The sequence below is a fragment of the Tympanuchus pallidicinctus genome, unplaced genomic scaffold, assembly GCF_026119805.1.
Source record: "Tympanuchus pallidicinctus isolate F22 unplaced genomic scaffold, pur_lepc_1.0 scaffold20, whole genome shotgun sequence".
NCBI lineage: Eukaryota > Metazoa > Chordata > Aves > Galliformes > Phasianidae > Tympanuchus > Tympanuchus pallidicinctus.
Window position 1 is genome coordinate 3,923,750 of NW_026294722.1, and position 19,675 is coordinate 3,943,424.

The following is a 19,675-nucleotide window of genomic DNA, read 5'->3' on the forward strand; positions in this document are numbered from 1 at the left end:
CCTCCCTCTGTCCTTCCCTTTCCCAGTGCCTTGCTGCAGCCCCCCCAGCCTCTCCTCCCACCCTCCAGCACGGCCGCATTTTTCTGGGTTTGAGCTCATTCTTTCCACTCCCCTCGCTGCTGGCTGCCAACTTTCCATCCCGTTCCCCCCCCCCCCCCCTTCCCCGCCTCCCGCCACAGGGAAGCATTGGCCACAGCTGCAGGACAGACTTGCAGCATCATATCCAGCAGCATCAGGAACTTGGGCACAGAGCAGCACCCGGAGCCAAAGCAGCAGCAAGGAGGGAGCAGCAACACTGCAAACATTGACAGGTTCGGGAGTGCCAAGGGATGCAGGAGAGCCCAGCTTTCAACAGAGATGGGAAAACATCCCCTTGGGCCCTTCTTGGCTACACGATGCTGGCTGCTGGTGGCTCCCCATGCTTGGGATGCAGAGCAAATGGAAACTCCTGACCTGTGCAGGGCAGGAGGGCACTGTGGAGCCTCCCTGGCACGGGGCCCAGGCCTGCCGAGCAGGCTCCCCTGCTGCATCCCAGCCACTCGCCGGCAGTGCAGCCTAAAAACAACAGACAGAGCCCATGCAGCCCCAGTGTCACCTTCCTGTGTGCTTGGGGTCACTTGCTGCTCGCTGCAGCCCGGCACGTCCTTTCCTGTTGCCGTTGCCCCTTCCCAGGGCACCCAGGGACTGGCTCCTGGCCTAGGCTGGGTCTCCCAAGGGGCTCCCAAATCCTGCACGGAGGCTTTAAATCTGCACCATAGCAACTGGAGTTGGTGCCGAGCCCTTCTCTGAGTGAGGACTTCCTGGGAAGAAAGAGGTGCCGAGGGCTTCTGCCATTGCAGGGGATGATGCTGTGACTGCTGGGTAAGGAATTGATGCTTCAGCACAGGGTGGCTAAAGAAACGTGGCCAGAGGCTAAGGCTGCTCCTGCTCTGGGGTGTTCAGGCTGATGAAGCTGAAGCTCATGCAGTCTGGCTGCAGCGGAACCTTTGCCCCAGCCAAGGAACTTGGCTCCCCATGGCAGAGACCAACATGTCCCAGACGTGGTTTATTCTGCAGATCGAGGGGTTTCCCCATTGTACTGGTACAGAGACAGCAGAAAAACCTCAGGCAACACAGGTTCCAGGGAGACATGGCATGAAGCTCTGGCATGGAGGGGCTGGGGGTACCAGGTGATGTTGCCAGAGCTCCCCCAGCCCCTCTCCCTGCCAGGCTCCTGTCCTTGAGGTGGGCATTCACTGCTCCCCGCTGCCCTGTGAAGGATGGGAGCCACGAGCAGCACCAGCCTCACTGCTGGCAGCCCTGCAGGGCCGCAGCCTCACCTCCAGCCCCCCAGGAGCTGGGCAGCCACCCTGATACCCACCCCACATGCAGCTGAGGGGACCCAGCCCCATTCATCCCCCCTTCCAGAGGAGAAACAGCTAGGCCTGGAGTACCCTGGGTGTCCCTCAGCAGCTCCACGTCCTCAGAATCGCACCGGCCCCATGTGTGCTCAGCTGGCACCACGCTGCTGCTGGCCACGCTGACGGCAAGGGCAGTCCCCAGCCTCCAAGTCCAGTGGGATGGGCTCGTGGCAGCTCTCAGAGCACGGACAGGTCGTGGCACGACTTGGAGCGGGCTTTGAGGGCTACCTTGCTGCTGTTCCTGGTCACCAGCCTGTCGAGGAAGCGCCGGGCCCTCTTGGTGAGGCTCTCCTTGCGCCGGTGGCTGGACGCAGGCTCTTTGCCCTCACGGCGCAGGCGCAGCTGCCGCACCACCCCCTCAAAGAGCTCATCCACGTTGTGCTGCAGGGCTGCCGACGTCTCGATGAACTTGCAGTCAAAAACCACGGCACAGGCACGGCCCTCTGCAAGGGGGGGTAAGGAGGGGGGTAGGGAGGGGTATGGCCCCGCTGGCACCCTCTGTACTGAGGAATGTAGCAGGAGCCATAGCGGGGGACATGGGGACAGACATGGACATGCTCACCTTCGATGGAGACCTCGCGGCAGCGCACCAGGTCGGATTTGTTCCCCACTAGGATGATGGGGATGTCCTCAGCCTGCCGCGCGCGGCGCAGGTGGATACGCAGCTCCGAGGCGCTCTCAAAGCTGCTGCGGTCCGTGATGGAGTAGACGATGACGTAGGCATTGCCCACCTGCAGGCACTGGCTGCGGCGCCAGCTCTCCTCGCCCTGCCAGCACGTGGGAAATGTCACATCACTGCACTGCAAGGGCTGGTGGCATCCCCATCCTCCTGGCTTTGACCAGGCACGGTGCCGGGGATCTGCCCGCGTGCCCCAGCAGCAGCCGCACTGCGGGCAGCACGTGCACGGCTCCATCAGTAAAACACAGCTCCTGGTTTTGGGGCACATTTCATTTCCTTCCTCTATCAGCAACAAATTAGGGCTCAGCTTGGGGACAGAGCCACTCCCAAAGCTGCTTTTAGCCACACAATGCCAGCATGGTGGGCACAGCATTGTGAGCCGCGCAATGCTTCCAGCTGGGCAAAGTGGGATTAAGCAACTGTGGAAAGAAAGGGCTGTTCTCAGGGCAATGCAGTGCTGCAGCACGTCTGGACAGCATGGGCATTTGCACAAAATGCAGCCCCAGCCTATAGTGCTGCTGTGCCTACGTGCAGCCTGGGTGCCAGCTCCATCCTTGTTCCCAGGGACCCATCGTGACAGTCGTGGAACCCCAGCACAGCCATGGGGGAAGGCAGAACAGGGAGAGGGAGGCGGCGATGCTGCACTGGGATTTCTGGCAGAAAGAAGCCTTCACTGCATGGGGCAGAGGGAGTGCCCCATGCCAAGCTCTTGGGGCCACAGCTCTGCTGAGAGCACGTGCTCTGGCTGCCAGCACTGCCTCACGTGGATTTGCTCCTTTTAGACCCACTCTCAAACCATTTGCTCACATTATGCTCTGTCCTGCAGCCCCTTTGTCCCCTGTTGCAAGGGACATCGACATGGGCTGAGGGACACCCACACAGCTCCTGCCATGCAAGGCTGCTCCTGCATTGACAGGGTCTTTCTGTGGGAGCCCCATCAGAGAGGCTGAGGACACACACCTCTCAGCCTTCGGCACAGCAAGCAAAGAATGTTGGGGAGGCTGCCCCAGGCCAGAGGTCTGACCTCAGCATTCATTCCTCGGCACCCCCAGCCCTGCCAGCAGCTGGGGCTCATGCAGCACCCAGCCCAGGTTCACAGCCCCATGTACCCTCCGTTCTGGCTCCCAGGTGTCCAACACCAGCAGCGTGGTCTCCTCGCCATCCACCAACAGTGTGCGTTCGTAGGCAGCTTCTGCAAGACACCAGGAGAGCTTGGTTGGTGCAGCTGAGACCCACCGGTGGTCCTCTCACCCCAACTGCATTGCTTATGACTTTCTGCATTGCTTATGACCTTGTCCAAGCAGGAGGTGCGTGCTGCACCTGAACACACCCCGCTACCTCCTCCCGGCCCCACAGGGGGTGACACTGCTCAGAAAGCCCCTGCCCCGCACGCAGCACTCACCTCCGTGCTGTTCCAGCAGGTCCCGCTCCTGGATGCCAGCAAAGGCATTGGCCAGGCTGGTCTTGCCCACGCCGGGGTCTCCCAGCAGCACCACGCGATGTTCCCAGGAGCTGGAGGAGGCCGAGGACTCGGAGGACCAACTGCCCCGCGGTGCTGCGGCTCTGGCACCCGGTTCGGACGAGGACTGCCCGAGCTGGGGATGGCCGAGCTGAGCCCGCGGCGCGGCACCCGGTACCCGCGGCAGAGGGGTGCTGGCCCTCCTCCGCAGCGGGCTCTTGTTCCCGGGCTGCGTGTTCAGGGTCATCTGGGGCTCGGCTGGCAGCGGGGCTCGGAGAGGCTGCCCCGATGGGGCGCGGTTCCTTGCAGCCCCCCGGTCGTGCAGCCCCGAGGCCAGGAGCGCGGCCCCACCGGTCCCGTTCCGAGCGGCTGAAACTTTCCCCGGGCCGGGCTGATGTCCGCCGCCCAGCCCCGGAGCTGCGAGGCTTTAAAGCCCGGGAGGTGGAGCCCCCCGCCGCTGCCCGTCCCTCCCCCGCCGCTGCCCGATCCTCCCCCCCCGCCCGCCCGCAGCGGTCCCCGCCGCCCGGCTCCGCGCACCCCCGGGGCTCCGTCCGGTCCCCGAGGCTCCCGCGGGGCTCCCGGTGCCCCCAGTACCGGGGCTCGGCGAGATTCTCCCCCCGTGCTCTTCTGCCCCCAGGGCTCCTCGGGAGCCCGCTCTCGTCCCTTCCCGGGATGCCGTCGCTGAAGCAGCGCTGGGGCGGCTCGGGGGCTTCAGCCGGGCTCCCGTCCCGCGTAGGGTCGGATCCCCGCGCCCCCCGCCCAGCCCCGCCCGGCTCCACGGCGCGCCCGGACAGAGCGCGGCTTCGCCGCTTCGCCAAGTAAGGAGCGAGCCGTGCCGAGCCGAGCCGAGCCGGTGCTGCCCGGAGGGGCGGCGGGGCTGAGATCGGCGGGGCTGCGATGCCCCTGTTTGGCAGCGCCGGCTCCAGAGCCGGTAACGGACAGCGCGGGGCGGAGGAGCGTTTTGAATAGGGCTGTTTTTATTTGAACCTGTGTGCGTGCTCTGTCCCACAGAGGCTCCGGTCTGGGACGGCAGGCCGGTCCGCAGTGGGATGTGCTCACCTCGGGGCGTCGGGGCCGGCACTGGGCCATCGCAGCGGAGAGTCCTGGTTTGCCTTTGGCTGCAGCCTCTCTGGGGGCAGGTGATGCCGCTGGTGTGAGGTCGGGTGGCACAAAGGGCCGATATCAAGGGGTTTACATCGTGCTTCTTACGGCACGGCTGTATCACGAGACACCCTCCTGCCGCTTATGAGTCCTCACAGAGGCTGAGTGGGGCCGGGAGGAAGGAGTGCTGCTGGGGAAGCGAGGGCTGCGTTGGTCGGCATCTCACCTGAGCGCTGCGGGCACCAGGGGAGCGGAGTCTTCTCAGTGGGGATACGGAGAACCACCTCGGTGTCTGGTGTGCACCTGAGCAGAGAGAGGAGGTACGAGGGACAAAGGAAAGAGCAGGAAAGGCAGCTGTGCTGAGGGAGCAGTGGACAAAAGCCCTATAAAAGCAGAGGTGGGGTTCTGGGGCACAGCCCTCGCTCAGCATGAAGCAGAGCGCAGCACTACTGCCCAGCAAACCCTATCCAGGCTGAGGGGCTCTGAGGGAGAAGAACAAAATCAGCTGCCCCTCCGTCAATCCCAAAAGACAAACAAAAGCAGAGAAAGCACATCAGAGCAGCCGGTTACATCTGCTTTCTCACACGGAAAGGACAAACACAGCAAGCTGGGCTTGCTCAGAGGTGTGCACATCTGTCTGTGCATCAGGCCAGGACAAACTGTGCCAAGAGTGCCTCCAATGCAGGACTCCAAGCTGCTAGCAAAACCCACCTGGGCTCCCTTGAAGGATGGGGGTTTTTAAAGGAAGAAGACTGAAATGCAGACACGAGTGGGTACATGGGGGCTTACAGCTCCTCGGGGCTTCACAGGTGCTGCCAGCAGCACGCAGGGAACCCAAGGAGAGCCAGCAACAGTCCTGTACTGCTGGGTGCCTTTGCACCTCCAGGCAAAGCACAGCTTACACCCAATTTTACTCTTTCAAGAAGCAAAGCCTGGAACCAAAGGGTTAATTGGAAACACGGACGGCTGGTGGAGTCGTGTGAAAAGTTGCAGGGAGGTCAGTGGGAATCAGCAGAGATGGCGGAGAGGCTCTGGCACGGAGCGCTGCCTGTCAGGGCGGGTAAGCACCGAATGCCTGACTTGTGATATTACACAAACTTTCCACTTGGGCCTTCCTGCTATTTTTAACTTTTCTCCCAGCCACCCTCAGTAACCCCAGCCCCACCAGCCTCACAAATTCCTTTTCTTTTTTGTTTAAATCATTCTTTTATCGGAAAAAAAAACCCACCAACAAATGGAAGTTGCACTGATCCATCATGCAGCCACTCGCCTCTCCCACAGCCTCCTGACACGTTCCAGGCTTTCCTCCTGCTTCACATCACGCCTCTGCAGCCGTACCTGGCTTACTGTTAGAACCCAACACGGGAGGTCCAGCCCCACTGGAGAGGAAAGCCTCCCTTAACAGGTATCTGCGCTGTGAGCAACGTGTGCAGCTGCTGCAAATAGACACAGGCGTGCACCAAGTACTGCACACAGCTGCAGGTTTCAGGCTATGGCACAGTCAAGGTTTAAACGTATTTGACCAATTTTTGGTCAAGTTTATAACCCTGATCAGCTGACAACATAGAAAGCTGAGGCACTCAGCTGCTCTAAATCACCTGTGCTCTGGGCAGGACCCCCAGCACTGTGGGACAAGGTACAGCATCAGGCCTCCAGCTTGCTGTCTGCTGGGATGGGCTCCCACCATGGCTGTGGTGGAAAATAACTTGTCACAGCAGGCTGCTGGTATACCTCAGCCTACAGACTTGGCCAGCCTGTCCCTTGGCCCTGGAGAGGATAGCCCCACGGTCCCGTGAGCCATCTGGCAGAGCTTTCTCCCCGTCAACAAACAGCAAGGATTCTCCTTGCCCTTCATAACTTTAATATCCAGCACAAACACTGTGCACACTGGTAGGAGGGAGTGGAGATCAACCACAGCCTCCGTTCTGCAAGTAATCAGCCACCAATGAACGAGGGCAGGGAAAGAGGGCTGGGAAAGACAACAAAGTGTTGCCTTTTTGCTGCCAATGAATGCCTCAGACTTTTTTTTAATACATGTTATGGAAATGGCTGCCCATCTTTGTTCCCCCAGACTGCTCGTGCCATTTCACACACCCAGCAAAGTGGCTTGAGATGGGTAAGTCCTGCCCTCCGCAGGAGCTTGGCCACATCCCTTTAGTTTTGCTTCCCAAATACAGAGAGAAAAGAACAATAAAGTAAGAATCGATGTGGTCACGAGGGCCTTGAAAAGCTCTGCTGCTTCTTCTGCCTGTTCCTGCAGTCAATAATTATCACCACTTACAGGATGGACAAAAGGAAGCCTAGAAGTGAGATGAGAAGTGACCAAAGCTGACAGCACACTGCTGTTATTTTGGCTGCTTCCTAGCTGCTATTAGGCAAGCTATGAGACCTGGCAGCAATCTGTCCCAGCAGGACCACAGTAAGCTGTGAGTTGATATCCCAGACTGCGTGTAGGTTTGACAGTGGCAGTCTGTGATCTGTGGCAGTTGCACAAAGGCTCAACACCAGACTCTTCCTACCCAAGGCCACAGAGAAAGGCACGTGCCTGCCCATTGACCAGCCTTTCTTCTCTGGGAATTCACTGGCTTACTTTGGTCTGTGGAGCAAAACGTCAGCAAAGATCGTCTCTCTTGGGTCTCCTGCACTCTGGCGGAGCGTCTGGACGCTTCTCTTCAGCTCGCTGATCTCCTCTTCCAGGTCTTTAATGATCTGAATGGGTGACATTTCTAAGAGTTCTTTATTTTACAATAGAAGCAGTAATTAAAGTTCTAGAGATTTTACAAACAGCAGAGCTAGAAAACATCCCTCATGCAAGTGAGTTCCCTAAGAGGACATCCTGAGGGTGAGCAGCCCAGCAGGCAATGCAGGAAGTCTAACAGCCCACTGCCTGCAGTGGAAGCAGAAAGCAACAGACCCCAGCCAGGCACACAAAACCCTCCTGAAGGGCCCATAAAGGGCCAGGGCTGAGGGCGGCTGGCTCTGCCCCAATCCACTCACCTCTTTTTGTCTTCTTATTTCGTGTCGAAGAACATGATTGTTGATGACCATCTGCTTCAGCCCATCCTGGTGCAGCAACACCTCCTGCGTGGGTGAAGAGAAGAAACTCAACACAGCATGAGACCCTGCCACGGTCAGAAGCCAAAGCTGGCCGCATTTAGATGCATTATTCTTCAAGGAAATTCCTGTTTGAATAAGGTCTTGGTTCCAGGTCTACAAAGAAATCCCATTGGGATGACCATAGAACAAGACTGTGCGACTCCAGAAATCTGGTTCAGCTTCCCAGGGAAAGCTTATTAATGCTGCTTGGGTTACTTGTGTCATCTGTGCTTACAAAATTCACCTGTAAAAGCAGACAGCAGTCCTGCATCAGAGCAAGTTGAACAAGGACTCAGTGATTGATATTTTCTCAGTGCTCTCAAGCAGCTAACCCAGAAAAAGTGCTAAGCATACCATGCAAGCAGGAACTGTACAAAAGGAGCTCTTTCTGCTCTGAGGTGAATTTCCTCAGCAGTGTCCCCACCAAGCAGCCAGGCAGCTGCTGAGTAATGTAATAAAGCAGGGTGAACGTTGGATCACATGGCAAACTCTCAGCAACAAGCCTGAGAGCATTTCATCACATTAGAGTGGCTTGTCATGGACACTCCCAGCTGACAGACAGCTCCAGTTTGGAGCAGAGCAGCAATGCTCTGTTGTTCTTTGTGTGCCAGCTAACGTGCTACTGCTAATGGGCAACGTCTAGAAACCCCTGACTTGTCTCACGGCTCCCACACACTGATCCCCTCCACCAAGACATTCCACAAACCTCTGCAACTTTCTGTAATATCTCTTCTTGCTCTAGCTGTGTTTTTTCTTCCAGTTCCTCCAGAATGGCCTTTCCCATTTTTTCTGTCTCATCCATCTCATCCTGAGAGCGGCAGGAGGCAGTGCACAGAAACAAGAGCATTCATTAAGGCAAGCATTGCATTCCTTCCACCCCTGCCCTCTCCTGCCTCCCTAGTGATGCTGCAGGGGAGGAGAGGTCTCAGCACTGTATTATTAGGTTACAACACAGCACCTGCTGTTGCTTCTTCAGGTTTTGGATGTCGGACAGCAGAAGGACTATCTGCATAGCTTGGTTTAGATAATGCACCTCTGTGTAGGTCCGAAGGATGCTGAGCTCATCCTGGAGAACCTGTACGTTTGATGTGACTTCATCCAGCTGCTGCTGTAGCTCTAATTGGAAGTCAAAGCAGAGAATGTCATTTCAGGGGTTCCACAGGCTGTCCTGCACACACCTGAGCCAGATGATACACCGTGTGGGAAGCAATCTGGATGAGGGAGATTGCATGCTATGCGAGCACAGGGAATGAATGGCCACTCCAAATCAGACCACCTCGACCAGATCCTGCCCCAGTGGAATGGTGCAAACAGCTGCCAAGGAGGTGAGCCTCCCCACTCCCTTTCACACAGGCTGATGGGCGCCACAGAGCTCTGCCCCTCCTGACAGAAACATTACCCCCACACAACAACTGGAAGATTCATTTTTCGTCTGACATTCATAACATCAGTGCAGTGTCTTAGGCTCCAACAAGATGGAAAGCAAAGGTAACACGTTTACATAAACCATATTTCATAGCAATGAGAGCAACTCACTTCCCAGATTCTTTTCCATTGTTTTTTCCATTTCCTGGAGCTCTGCCCTTGCCATATCCAGCTGGTTCTGACTGATGGTCCGTGTCATTGCCTCGATCATCTGCAGAGAAATCCAGACACTGATCTTTCCCCAGAACTATGAAATGTCCCCATGCAGCATCCCTAATGCTCCTGTTTGTTCTAGCAGCACAGATGAATCAGCCACTGTGGTTAGTGCCAGCTTGTGGACCTGCACTGGGGATTGTCCTGGAGCTTCCAGGAACCACCTTCCCCCACAGAAGGATGTATTTGGGCTGTTAGAGGGCTGACTATACTTGCTTGGGACAGTAACCCATCAGGAAGCTGTGTGGCTTTAAAACACAAGCACAAAACAAGAGCATCTCACAGAATTGTTGGGCATTGGAGAGCTCCCCTAGCTTTGGGGATGCTCCAGTCAGTGGAACTGACCATGCAGAACCTGGCCATTCTTCACTACTAACCAGGAGCAGTGGCACATTTCATGTTCTGCTGAACTAGGGCTGTTGGCCAGCTCTAAAACCTCACCTGATACACTTCAAACTGATGCAGCAAGTCTCTGGCTTGCTTGGCAGTGCTATCATCAGTGTGCTGGATGTCCTTCATCAGCCAGAAGTTGGTCTTTGCCAGGTGGTCACCGCACTGCTTCAGCTCCTCTATGGCTTTTGTCTTCAGCTTGGTCAGGTGCTACAGGAGTTTGTGGATTAATGGATGGCAGATTCCATCAGTGCCACCTGCCCCAAGTTTGCTCACTATCACCTGTCACCCCCAGGACACTCCTATCCCATGCAAGGCCCTGACCAGCTGGGCATCAAGCAGCAAGCCTCACCTCATTGCCAAGGCACTGACTTCTCCCACCCATCCCAGTCCTGCTTCCACATTGCTTACTACCTGCTTTGTGATGATCAATAACCACCCTTAACCTACTAAAAAACTCCACCTTAACCTTCCCTTTGCTAGACTGAGAAATCTTGGCACCGTCAGTCTTTTCTAACAGGTCACATTTCCTAAACCTCATCCCTTCCACTGCTGTAGCCTGGGCTCTCTGGGTCTATCTTCAGTTTTCCTTAACAAACATCAAGGTTAGATTACAGCAGCATCAAGCAGAGCAGCATAATTACCAGTGTATTAATAAATGAATATGTGCCATTTTGCCACAGTGAGTCAGGCTGCTAGAATTTCCTCCATAAATGCAACCTGGGTAACTGCATGGATCGGCTCCCCACATTGCAGCCCCGGGTATTTGTTACATGTACCGTGGTCACTTTCATCTCTTCCAACACTCCAGCTAATTCAGCCTCCTTGAGCACCCATTTCCTCTCAGTGAATGCTCTGTGCTTCTCTTGGGAAGATGTCTTCAACACCAAGGGGGTCGTTTTCCTCGACACAAACACTGCTGCTGAAACAACCAAAAAGCCCCGGATGTGTTTACACACCTCACACCCACCCCCTCCTGTCACGTGGGGCTGAGGGAAATGAGATCAGCTGAAAGGCTGATTTCAAACCTCCTGCAGCCCCAGCAGGAGCAGCTCACACTCAGCCCAGCAGCAAAGCCTACAGAGCCTTTCCTGCTCTTTTCCACTCCCCCCTCTTTATCCTCAGCTGCTTTTTGTGCCTTTTGACGAATATCTCCCAGCAGAAAGCACACAGTGAATGCAAATGTGGCACGGGGGGTGGCAGTGACAGAACGGCAGCGGATAAAGGGAAATCTCTCCCAACCTGCCTTGTTCTTCTGCCCTTTCTTCTTGCCTCCGTCGGTGATTGGTGGCAAAGCCAACCGGTGGGCTGGAAGTTTCCTCTCTGCTGTTGCCTTCTGCCACGTGCTGCCAACCTGAACTCAACATAACGCCACACACACAACGGATTAGGAGTCACAAAGGCCTTCAAGGCCCGGCCTTGGTCAGGCCCTTCTCTCTGCCCTCCTCCCCAGGTCCCCTCAGCTCCCTTCACTACCACCCGTCTGACCGGTCGCAGCCACAGCGCTCCAAACCCCACAGACCCCTCGGCAGCTCAGCACTTACTCTTCCCTTCAGCTCCACCACGGCTCTCGGGCCCTTCGCATCCATCCCCGCAGCCCCACGTGTCGCACCGCCGTCCAGTTGCGGATCACGGACCCGGCGCGGTGCCGCCTCGGGCCGCGCTCGTTCTTCTGTCGCCACGGCAACCGGCGGCGGGCAGCCAATGGGAGCGCGCCCTGAGGCCTCAGCCAATGGGAGCCGCCCCCTCCGGGCAGCCCGCGGTCTCCGGGGCAACAGCGCGGCTGCGCTCCGCCATTGGCGCCGAGCGGGGCGGGCGGCAGCGGGGGAACGGCGCGGAGCCGCGACGGGACGGGAGTGAGGGATGCGGGGCTGCGGGCGGGAGGGAGAAATAAATTACGGAGTAGAGTCCCGGGATGCGAATGTGGTCCGTACACACAGCGTACGGACGGGGTTACGGATTGTGCTTGTGGTTGGGTGACTCCCGAATCGCCGCGTTGCGGTGTTGCGCGTTCGGCTCCGCGGGGACGGACCTGTCCAAGTGATGGAGGGATGCAAGCGCGGCGGCGGAACGACGCCAGGGGTCGCGGGGTTGGGGAGTTCGGGTCGGGAGGAAAGCGCTGCTGTGCTCGGAGCAGCACCGAGAGCACCGAGGGGGGACCGACGTTTGCTTCGTGGCGAGGTGCTGTGCTGCATGCAGGGTTTCCATCGGCAGAAAAGCGGTTTCGTGGCACAGGCACGGGGGGCGTCACCGTCCCTGGGGCGTTCAAGAACGGTGGAGGTGTGGCACTGAGGTGTGGTGGGCTGGTGTTGGTCTTGGGGACCTTAAAATTTCCAACCTGAATGATCCCACGTGTCTATGGCGTACGGGGGTGAGCGGGGAGGGGGTACGGGAGGGGGGTTGGGGATCCCGGGAGGGAAGCGGGATCCCGGTGCTGGAAGCTGTGGGGTGAACCGTGGGCACAGCGATGCTCGCGCTGGGAGGTCGCTGGGAAGCGCCCCCCTCCCTCCCCCCGGGTGCGGGTAACGGGCGCGCCTCGGTGCCGTTCTCTCCAGCAACCCTTCTCCGGTGGTCGCCCATTGGCAGCGGGGGAAATTCCCCCCCGCCCCGCGCCCAATGGGCCGGGAGGGGCGGCGCCTCCCATTGACAGAACCGGCGCGGCCGTGTTTACCGGGGGCGGGGCGGGGCGGCGGCGGCGGCTGCCGATGCTATAAGAGCCGTACCGGGGGGCGAAAGGGGCGTGCGGCTACAAGGCTGCCCGCACCGCCCCGGATCCGCAACCCGCCAGGACCGAGCGCATCCCCGAACCGATCGCATCCCCGGGGCGGTGCGGAGCGGACCCGATCCGACCCAGAGCATCCCCGGACCCAGAGCATCCCCAGAGCGCTGCAGCGCATCCCCGAGCCGCCGCATCCCGAGGTCCCACCGGAGCCGCCCCGCAGCCACCGCCCCGGCGGAGCCGTGCCCCCCCGGGTCCCTCCGCGGCCCCCCGCGCCCCGCCCCGCCGCCGCCGCCCGTTCCGCACAATGGGGGCGGCGCGGCGCGGCGCGTAGCGGCCGGCGGGGAGGGAGAGGCGGCGGTAAGGGGGGCACCGGGGGGGCCGACATGGTGCAGCGAGCCATGCGGGGAAGGGGCTCGGAGGGGCGGCGGGAGCCCTGCGCTCCTCTGCCCGCCCACGACGCGGAACCCGCCTGGTGCAAAACGCCCAGCGGTCACATCAAGCGGCCCATGAACGCCTTCATGGTGTGGTCGCAGCACGAGCGCCGCAAGATCATGGACCAGTGGCCCGACATGCACAACGCCGAGATCTCCAAGCGCCTGGGTCGGCGCTGGCAGCTCCTGCACGACTCCGAGAAGATCCCCTTTGTGAAGGAGGCCGAGCGCCTGCGCCTCAAGCACATGGCCGATTACCCCGACTACAAATACCGCCCTCGGAAAAAGGGCAAAGTGGGCACCGCCACCGCCCGCCCGCGTCTCCCGGTGAAGATCAAACCCTCGGTGCTGGGCCGCGTCCCCGCCGCCCGCAGGCAGCCCTCCAAGCCGCCCCCCGAGCCGGGCATCGCGCAGCGCCCGCCGGAGCCGCCCGTCGAGGACCGCCCCGGCACGGCCACGTGGAACGCGGTGCCCACCGGCGAGCGCAGCCCCGCGGCCGCCACCAGCCCCGAGCCGCGCCCGGAGAGCGCGTCCCCGTCTCCCGCACCCGCCGGTTCTCCTCCATCCTCCTTGGGTTCCTCGGACGAGGAGCTGGAGGAGGAGCTGCTGGGCGTGCTGCCCGCGCGGGCACCGGGTGGCACAGCGTGCGGGGCTCTGGACTGGTCCGTCCTGGACAAGGACCTCGATCTGTTCCCGCGGGGCGCGTCCTCGCACTTCGAATTCCCGGACTATTGCACGCCCGAGGTGACGGAGATGATCGCGGGGGACTGGCTCATGTCCAGCATCTCGGACTTGGTCTTTACCTACTGAGTGCAGCGCTCTGCAGGTAACTCCTCTTCTTTTCCCACAATCAGGTCGTCTCAAAAAAACAAACAAGCAAACAAACAAAAAAAAAACAAAACCGAAACCAGCTGTTTACATGCAGGAATCAGGTATTTAGCCTTGAAGCCGCTGGAAGGCAGAGCTCCCTGCTCCCCCCATCCCCCCGGCACACACCCACTCCTCCTCCATCCATCCATGGCGGTGCAGGGCTCAGCCCTCCTCGCTGCACGGCACGCTGCCGTTCTTCGCCCATGAAAGGCGGCTGCCTGGCAGGGTCCCATTGTCACCACCCCCTGCCGGACCCCTTCCCTCTGTAGCTCTGTCCCTGCCTCGCGCTGCCCCGTTTTCTCCTCCTTAGCTCTCCCACTCGCCCATCCCTTGGAGAACAGCCAATTTCCTTTATTATCCTTATTGTTGTTATTATTATTATTATGGCTTTTTTGGATAGCTTAGAAAGCACGTCTTCGATTCTCTCCTGTTCCTCATAGCAGCCCTTCGGGAGCGCTACCTTTGGCCGCGCCGTGCCCGAGGCTCTCCGTGGTGGCACAACCCATCTCAGTCCCTCCCTGCCTGCTGCCCTGTGCTGTGGGGTCCCCGCCTTTGGGGTTGGGGGTCCCTCAGGACCGGTTCTCTCCTTGCGTTTTGGCTGCGGCGCGTTCTCCCCGCCACTCGGTTTGGGGCAGAGCGAAGTTGCACGCACGTGATCCGCACGTGGCGCGGGGAGGCTGCGTTATTCCTCTCTCCAGACGTTTGTGCACAGCCACCCGCACCGTGAGCCCGTGCCGTAGGGCAGCCTGCCCGGCATTAATGCCCAGGCGTGGGGTGCCCATGCCTGTATGGGACCCGCTCCGGGCTCATCCTCCCCAAGGCTGGCGAAGCCTGTGCTGCAGGAAATCTGCCTTAAGCTCTCGCACGGGGCCGCCGCCGCCACCAGCAGCTGATGCTGGCGGAGATGTGGGGTGCGGGCGGTGCTCCGGTGCAGCGATCCTCTGCCGTGTGCCCGGTGTTGGCTCCGAGAGCCTGGGTTTCACCGCAGAGCAGCGCTGCGGAGCTCCCCAGCAGGGCAGCTCCTGCTGCAGCGCTCCTCCGGTCGCGTTTGTCTTTGCTTTCCCCAATGGTTCCTTCCTGCAGCAATCCGCCTCCTCCCGCTGTCTGTGAGCACATGGCCGTGGTGCCGGCAGGGCGGGGGACGCGGGGCTCCATCCCACGTCCGTGTGGCACAGAAGCGGCCTCTGAGGTCCTCGATTCCAAAGTGGGAATCTGGGCACGAAGGATCCCCCTAACCCTACCCGTCCCCGCTTTTGGGGGGATGCCGTTTCCTCCGGTTGCACGCAGCCCCGCGTGCACCCGTTGCAATGGGGCTGGATGGAGCCACGAGCAGGGCGCTCTCAGCCCCTTTGTCCCCCTCTATGGGGAGCAATGTGGGGCTGCTGGCGTCGCCGGAGATGCCACAGGGAGCGCCGTGTCCCCGCTTAAGGGCACCGGGTGCCTCCCGCCCCAGTGGCCGCGGGGCTGCGGAGCCGCGAGCTCAGCGTTATCGATGTGTAGGTGTGTAGAGGTAGCTGTGGTGTGCGTGTGTCTGGTGTTGCGTCCCCGACGGTGTTTAGTAGCCCCGGTGCGGCTGCGATCCTGCGAGGCAGGCGGGCACCGCCCACATGTCCCGATGTAGAGAGCATCCCCCTTCCGTCCCCCCCCAGACCCTCTCCCTCCACTCCAACCCAGCAGAAAAGCCAAATGCCGAGGGGCTCCACGCACAAACCGGGTTTGGGGTTCATTGAAGGGCTTCCCCGGCGCACAGCTCCCACCCGACACCTCGCTGCCTTCTGGGGGCATCGGAGCCCCCCTACCGCCGCCACGTCCCACGCGGGGAGCCAAACCCCAAAAACCGGCAGGGCCCGAGGCCACGGTGCGGGGCTGCATCCCCAGCGTTTCCTCAGGACAGGCTCTGGCTCAGCCCCCCCCCTCCTCCGAGCCCGGCCTCAAGCACAACACCGTGCGCGTGGTCCCCGTCCCCCCGCCCGTCGTGGCCCCTCCTGGTGGATGTTCTGTGCTATGTGATTGTAGTGCATAGAAACCCCCCCTGTCCGTCCCGCCGAGCCCCCATCCCCTCCCCCGGTGTGCGAGCGAGTGTGCGTGCGCCATCCTCATCACTAGAGACAAAGCGAATCGTCATTAATAATAAGTGGAAAAAATAATAATAATAATAATTAAAAAAAATAAAAATAAACCAAACCTCTCTCAGGAAGAAGCCGCCTCGGCGGCATCCCAGCGGGCCGGAGCTGCCGCGAGCACTCGGGGTTCCTTTGGTTGTGTTGGGGAGGGGTCCTGCAGCTGTTGTCTTGGGCTGGTGGAGGGGATGTCCCACCCGTGGCCACCCCGACGGCACGGCCAGGGCCGGTGGTGTGGAAGCTCGGCTAGTGGTTATCCCAGTGTTGTGACTATGGAATAAAGTGTGTTGGTCTGCTTCCACGTGGCTCCGGCTCCTCCTGCGCCGCTCACACCTCCCCAACCTGCACAAATATGGGGACCCCCCAGGGATGTGGGGTTCTGGGGGTCAGAACCCAGCTCCGGCTCAGATGTGGTGGTTCCCATACAGCTCCATGGGGTTCCACTACCAACCCGTGGGTCCCAACACTCAGTGGTGTTCCAATACCAACCCACGCAGGCTGTAGCTGTGTGTGCACAACCGTGCATCCATGAGCACCGTGTGCTCTGTGCATGTGCTCCATGCATGCATGTGCTCACGCAGCCCCATTGGCTCCATGATGTGGCAGCAGGCATTGATCTGGCCCCACTGGATGGGGCCTCAAGGGGAGGGCACACAGCGCTTGCATCACTCCCCCCCCCCCCCCCCCCCCCCCCTCCAGCTGTTGCCACGGCAACAAGGGAGCCTGCAGCATCCTTGGGTACCACAGCATCCCTGGGTACCACCTGCCCTCCCATCCCTGCTGGGGGAGGGGCTGGGCACTGGGCTGGCCCTGCTGAGATCCCCCCCCCCCACTACCCACAGGACAACACCCACTGTGGGACATGGAGGTGCCTCTGCCTACGATCTCGGCAGCACTGAACAGCCTGGCTGTGACCCAGGCATGTGGCAGCCCTCGGCTGTGAGTCTGAGCTCCTATACAGTGACCCCACGACACAGCAGTGTGCTGGGATGCCCCTGGTCCAGCCTGGCCTTGCTGAGCACCCGGTGCTGCCCGCACAGCCACGTGTCCCCACCGCCAGCCCCGCTCTGAGTCACACACAGCAGCGGCTCACAGACGGTGGCAGCTCTCAGCCGTGCAGCAAGGAGTCACGCTGCTCCCTTCACACTGCCCCAAAACCCCATTGGGAAGCAGGGAGTGTGCCCAGCACTGCCTCTATCACTGGGTCCCAGCTGTGGGATCCCACACAGAGACGGGGACAGCAAAGTGAGCACTGCTGGTGACAGCGCTGGGACAGGGAAGGATGTGCTGAAACCCCCCCAGGTAAGCAAGGAGCAGGTAGGGGTGATGCTGTGTATTGGATGCAGGATGGATGTCCCTCCCAAACCCAGGCAGCACCCCCTGCATGCGAGAAGGACCCTGTGGCTTCACTGGGGTTGTGGCACCAGGATGTTCCCAGCAATGGGGGACTGCTGCTCCCCCCCTGTGAGGCCTCTCCGGCGCCAGGCTTTGTTCAGCATCACAGCCCAGCACCGAAAGGGTCCCACACGTCATCTCCCCCCTCTCACACACCACGCTGCAGGGACGCAGTGACGAAGGGCTGAGCAGGCAGTTCCCATGGCAATGTCCCTACGGCGGCGGGGAGGGACACGGTGCTCTGACTGCGGTGGCTGCGTCCCCGCACCCAGCAGCCCCCCAGCCATGGGGACAAGGTGGAGGCCACGTCCCTCCCTGCCACCGCCCCTCCATCCCTATTGGCGCCTATGGGGCACTGCAGGTGGGCTGATGTGGGTCCCGATCCTGCTGGGTCTGTCCCAGATCAGGCAGGGCACGGAGTGCCCCCTCCCCTATTGCATCCCAGGGGATAAGGGCTTCTCTGTCCCAGGCAGAAACGGCAGTCCCTCTCGGTGCTCCCCAGAACGGGCAGGGGGGCACATCTGGCACCAGCACCCCATCCCCTGCCCTGTGCCCAGAGGAGAACTAAGCCCTATGGGTGCTGTGGCTGTGGGAGGGCTCAGGTGATGCAACAGCCCCCCACGACCCCCCCAGGCCAGATGCCCACCCTGCAGCCCTCCTGCAGCTGCGGCCGCGGCCCCAGCGTGGCACAGGGGAAGTGGTACGGGGTGCGCTCCTACCTCCACCTCTTCTATGAGGACTGCGCCGGGGCCAGCCCTGATGGGGACACAGATGAGTCTTCACCTTCCCATCCCCGTGGTGTATGGCCCTCCATTATCTGGAAGGTAAGAGATCCCCCTCTCCCAATTTTTTCTTCCCTCTCATCTTGTGTGAAATACTCAGGCGCCCCCATACCTGCCGTGCACTCCTCTAGGCTGACCCGCTCCCCATTCCTGTTCCCAGGTGACCCTCTCCACAGGCACTCTGTTTCTGCTGGTGGGAGTGGCTGCCCTGACCACAGGCTGGCTGGTGCCCCCCAGGCTGGAGAGCATCGAGGAAGAGGATCTGGTGGTGCTGGACGTGCAGGCCATGCGCTACAACCACGTGCTGAGTGCGTGCCGGCTGCTGGGCACGGCGCTGTGCATCACAGCTGCAGTGCTGGGTGCTGTGGGGCTGCTGTGCTGTGTGCTGGGCAGAGCTTGGGGTGGCCCCCAAGAAGAGGAGCAGCAGCTGTCGCCCATCCTGCACAGCAGCCCCCAGGGCCCCGTGGTGCCCTTCGGTGCCTCCCAGCTCCATGGTGTCCAGCCCCGGCAGGAGGTGTGAGTGCACTGGGTGCACTGCTGCTGCTAGGTAAAATGCTGGGAAATGCCCTGCTTGAGGCGTGGGGGTGGGCAGAGCGGGAGGAGGGGAGGCTGCTTGGGCCGGGGTGCTGCAACCCAGTTCATAGATGTGGTGGAGATGGGATGGGATGCAATGGGATCGGATGGAGCAGGCAGCTGCCCAGCAAAGCCCTGATCCTGACCTGACACAGCCTGATCTCAGCCCAGATCCAGCCTGGACTCAACTAGATGCCACCTTGGATCCCTTTCTGGCACCCAGATGGCTGACCCCGGATCCCAGCTGTGCCACAGCTCAGTGCCTGGAGCATCCTGTGCACCATCAGCCACCACCAGGTCCTGGCCCAGGACATCCCAGCTCCTCCACCTGCTCCCCAACCAGCCGTGGGGTCGGACAGGCACAACCAGCAGCTGCAAACGCCCGATGCTGCCAGGTGCCTGCAGTGGGAGCTCTGCCCCCAGCACAGCACCCTGCCCTGCAGCCCCACGCGTTCATCCACGCCGCAGCCCTTGGGATGGAGCAGATGCTCTGCCTTGGTTTCCTTCATTTTGCTCTTTCTGGGGTGAATAAAAGACACGTGGCTGTGGGCTTTTCTTGCTGCTGAGGCTCAGCTCCGGGGCAATGAATGTTGTGCATGGGGGATGTGTGCTGCAGCAGCAGTGCATCAGAGCTGGGCAGGGCTGCTACAACACAGAGCACTGCCAGGCACAGGCACCCACCTGCCCCTCACTGTCCCAAGGGTTGCTGCACAACACCCAAGATCATTTTCTTTCCCTCAGTGAAGACAACTGAGTACAAATACCCTGCCAGGTTGGGAGCAGCCCTACGCCAACACAAGGGACTGAGCCCACCAAGGGGTCTGTGCAGCTTTCAGATGCAGCTCTGCAATCCACACAACATTCAAGCATCCCTTGCTTCCTTGAGGAAGGGGCCGCAGGGCCTCTGCTTTTGCATTCCTTCTGAAGGGCTGAGGGCACTATTAAGAAAATTGCTCCTCCAGAGGAAGTCAGAGCAAGCTAAAAATACGCCTGGCTGAGCTGGTAAACACGGCCACCAG

The 19,675-nt window shown here is 60.4% G+C and overlaps 4 protein-coding genes across 4 annotated transcripts; 2 read left to right on the plus strand and 2 right to left on the minus strand.

Annotated features, from left to right (window-relative positions):
* Positions 1–1,030: 1,030 nt before the first annotated feature.
* Positions 1,031–3,953, minus strand: REM1 (RRAD and GEM like GTPase 1). The gene is made up of 4 exons (XM_052683818.1): positions 3,482–3,953; positions 3,189–3,271; positions 1,963–2,167; positions 1,031–1,843 (listed from the first exon to the last, which is right to left on the minus strand). The coding sequence occupies exons 1-4, from the start codon at positions 3,783–3,785 to the stop codon at positions 1,578–1,580; spliced, it is 858 nt and encodes a 285-aa protein (XP_052539778.1). The 5' UTR covers positions 3,786–3,953; the 3' UTR covers positions 1,031–1,577.
* A 281-nt stretch (positions 3,954–4,234) lies between these two features.
* CUNH20orf96 (chromosome unknown C20orf96 homolog) lies at positions 4,235–11,472 on the minus strand. The gene is given in 13 exon segments (XM_052683789.1): positions 4,235–4,382; positions 4,384–4,623; positions 4,625–4,667; positions 4,866–4,942; positions 7,230–7,348; positions 7,637–7,720; positions 8,442–8,543; positions 8,694–8,851; positions 9,272–9,371; positions 9,815–9,973; positions 10,543–10,685; positions 11,006–11,117; positions 11,308–11,472. Coding segments are annotated over 13 exon segments (1,515 nt in total). The 5' UTR covers positions 11,353–11,472; the 3' UTR covers positions 4,235–4,249.
* Positions 11,473–12,865: 1,393 nt separating this feature from the next.
* SOX12 (SRY-box transcription factor 12) lies at positions 12,866–15,822 on the plus strand. Its single transcript, XM_052683819.1, has one exon. The coding sequence runs from the start codon at positions 12,869–12,871 to the stop codon at positions 13,724–13,726; it is 858 nt and encodes a 285-aa protein (XP_052539779.1). The 5' UTR covers positions 12,866–12,868; the 3' UTR covers positions 13,727–15,822.
* A 2,114-nt stretch (positions 15,823–17,936) lies between these two features.
* On the plus strand, positions 17,937–19,663 carry NRSN2 (neurensin 2). Its single transcript, XM_052683831.1, has 2 exons — positions 17,937–18,125; positions 18,244–19,663. Exons 1-2 carry the CDS (start codon positions 17,940–17,942, stop codon positions 18,601–18,603), a joined length of 546 nt encoding a protein of 181 aa, XP_052539791.1. The 5' UTR covers positions 17,937–17,939; the 3' UTR covers positions 18,604–19,663.
* Positions 19,664–19,675: the final 12 nt, after the last annotated feature.

Excerpts from the sequence above, each read along its gene's own strand:
- REM1 (XM_052683818.1), bottom strand. The coding sequence starts at position 3,785 with ATGACCCTGAACACGCAGCCCGGGAACAAGAGCCCGCTGCGGAGGAGG. Across the intron at positions 3,272-3,481 it reads CCTGCTGGAACAGCACGGAG|AAGCTGCCTACGAACGCACA; the intron begins GTGAGTGCTGCG and ends GGTGTCTTGCAG. Across the intron at positions 1,844-1,962 it reads CCGCGAGGTCTCCATCGAAG|AGGGCCGTGCCTGTGCCGTG; the intron begins GTGAGCATGTCC and ends CCCCCCTTGCAG.
- SOX12 (XM_052683819.1), top strand. The coding sequence starts at position 12,869 with ATGGTGCAGCGAGCCATGCGGGGAAGGGGCTCGGAGGGGCGGCGGGAG.
- NRSN2 (XM_052683831.1), top strand. The coding sequence starts at position 17,940 with ATGCCCACCCTGCAGCCCTCCTGCAGCTGCGGCCGCGGCCCCAGCGTG. Across the intron at positions 18,126-18,243 it reads GGCCCTCCATTATCTGGAAG|GTGACCCTCTCCACAGGCAC; the intron begins GTAAGAGATCCC and ends TCCTGTTCCCAG.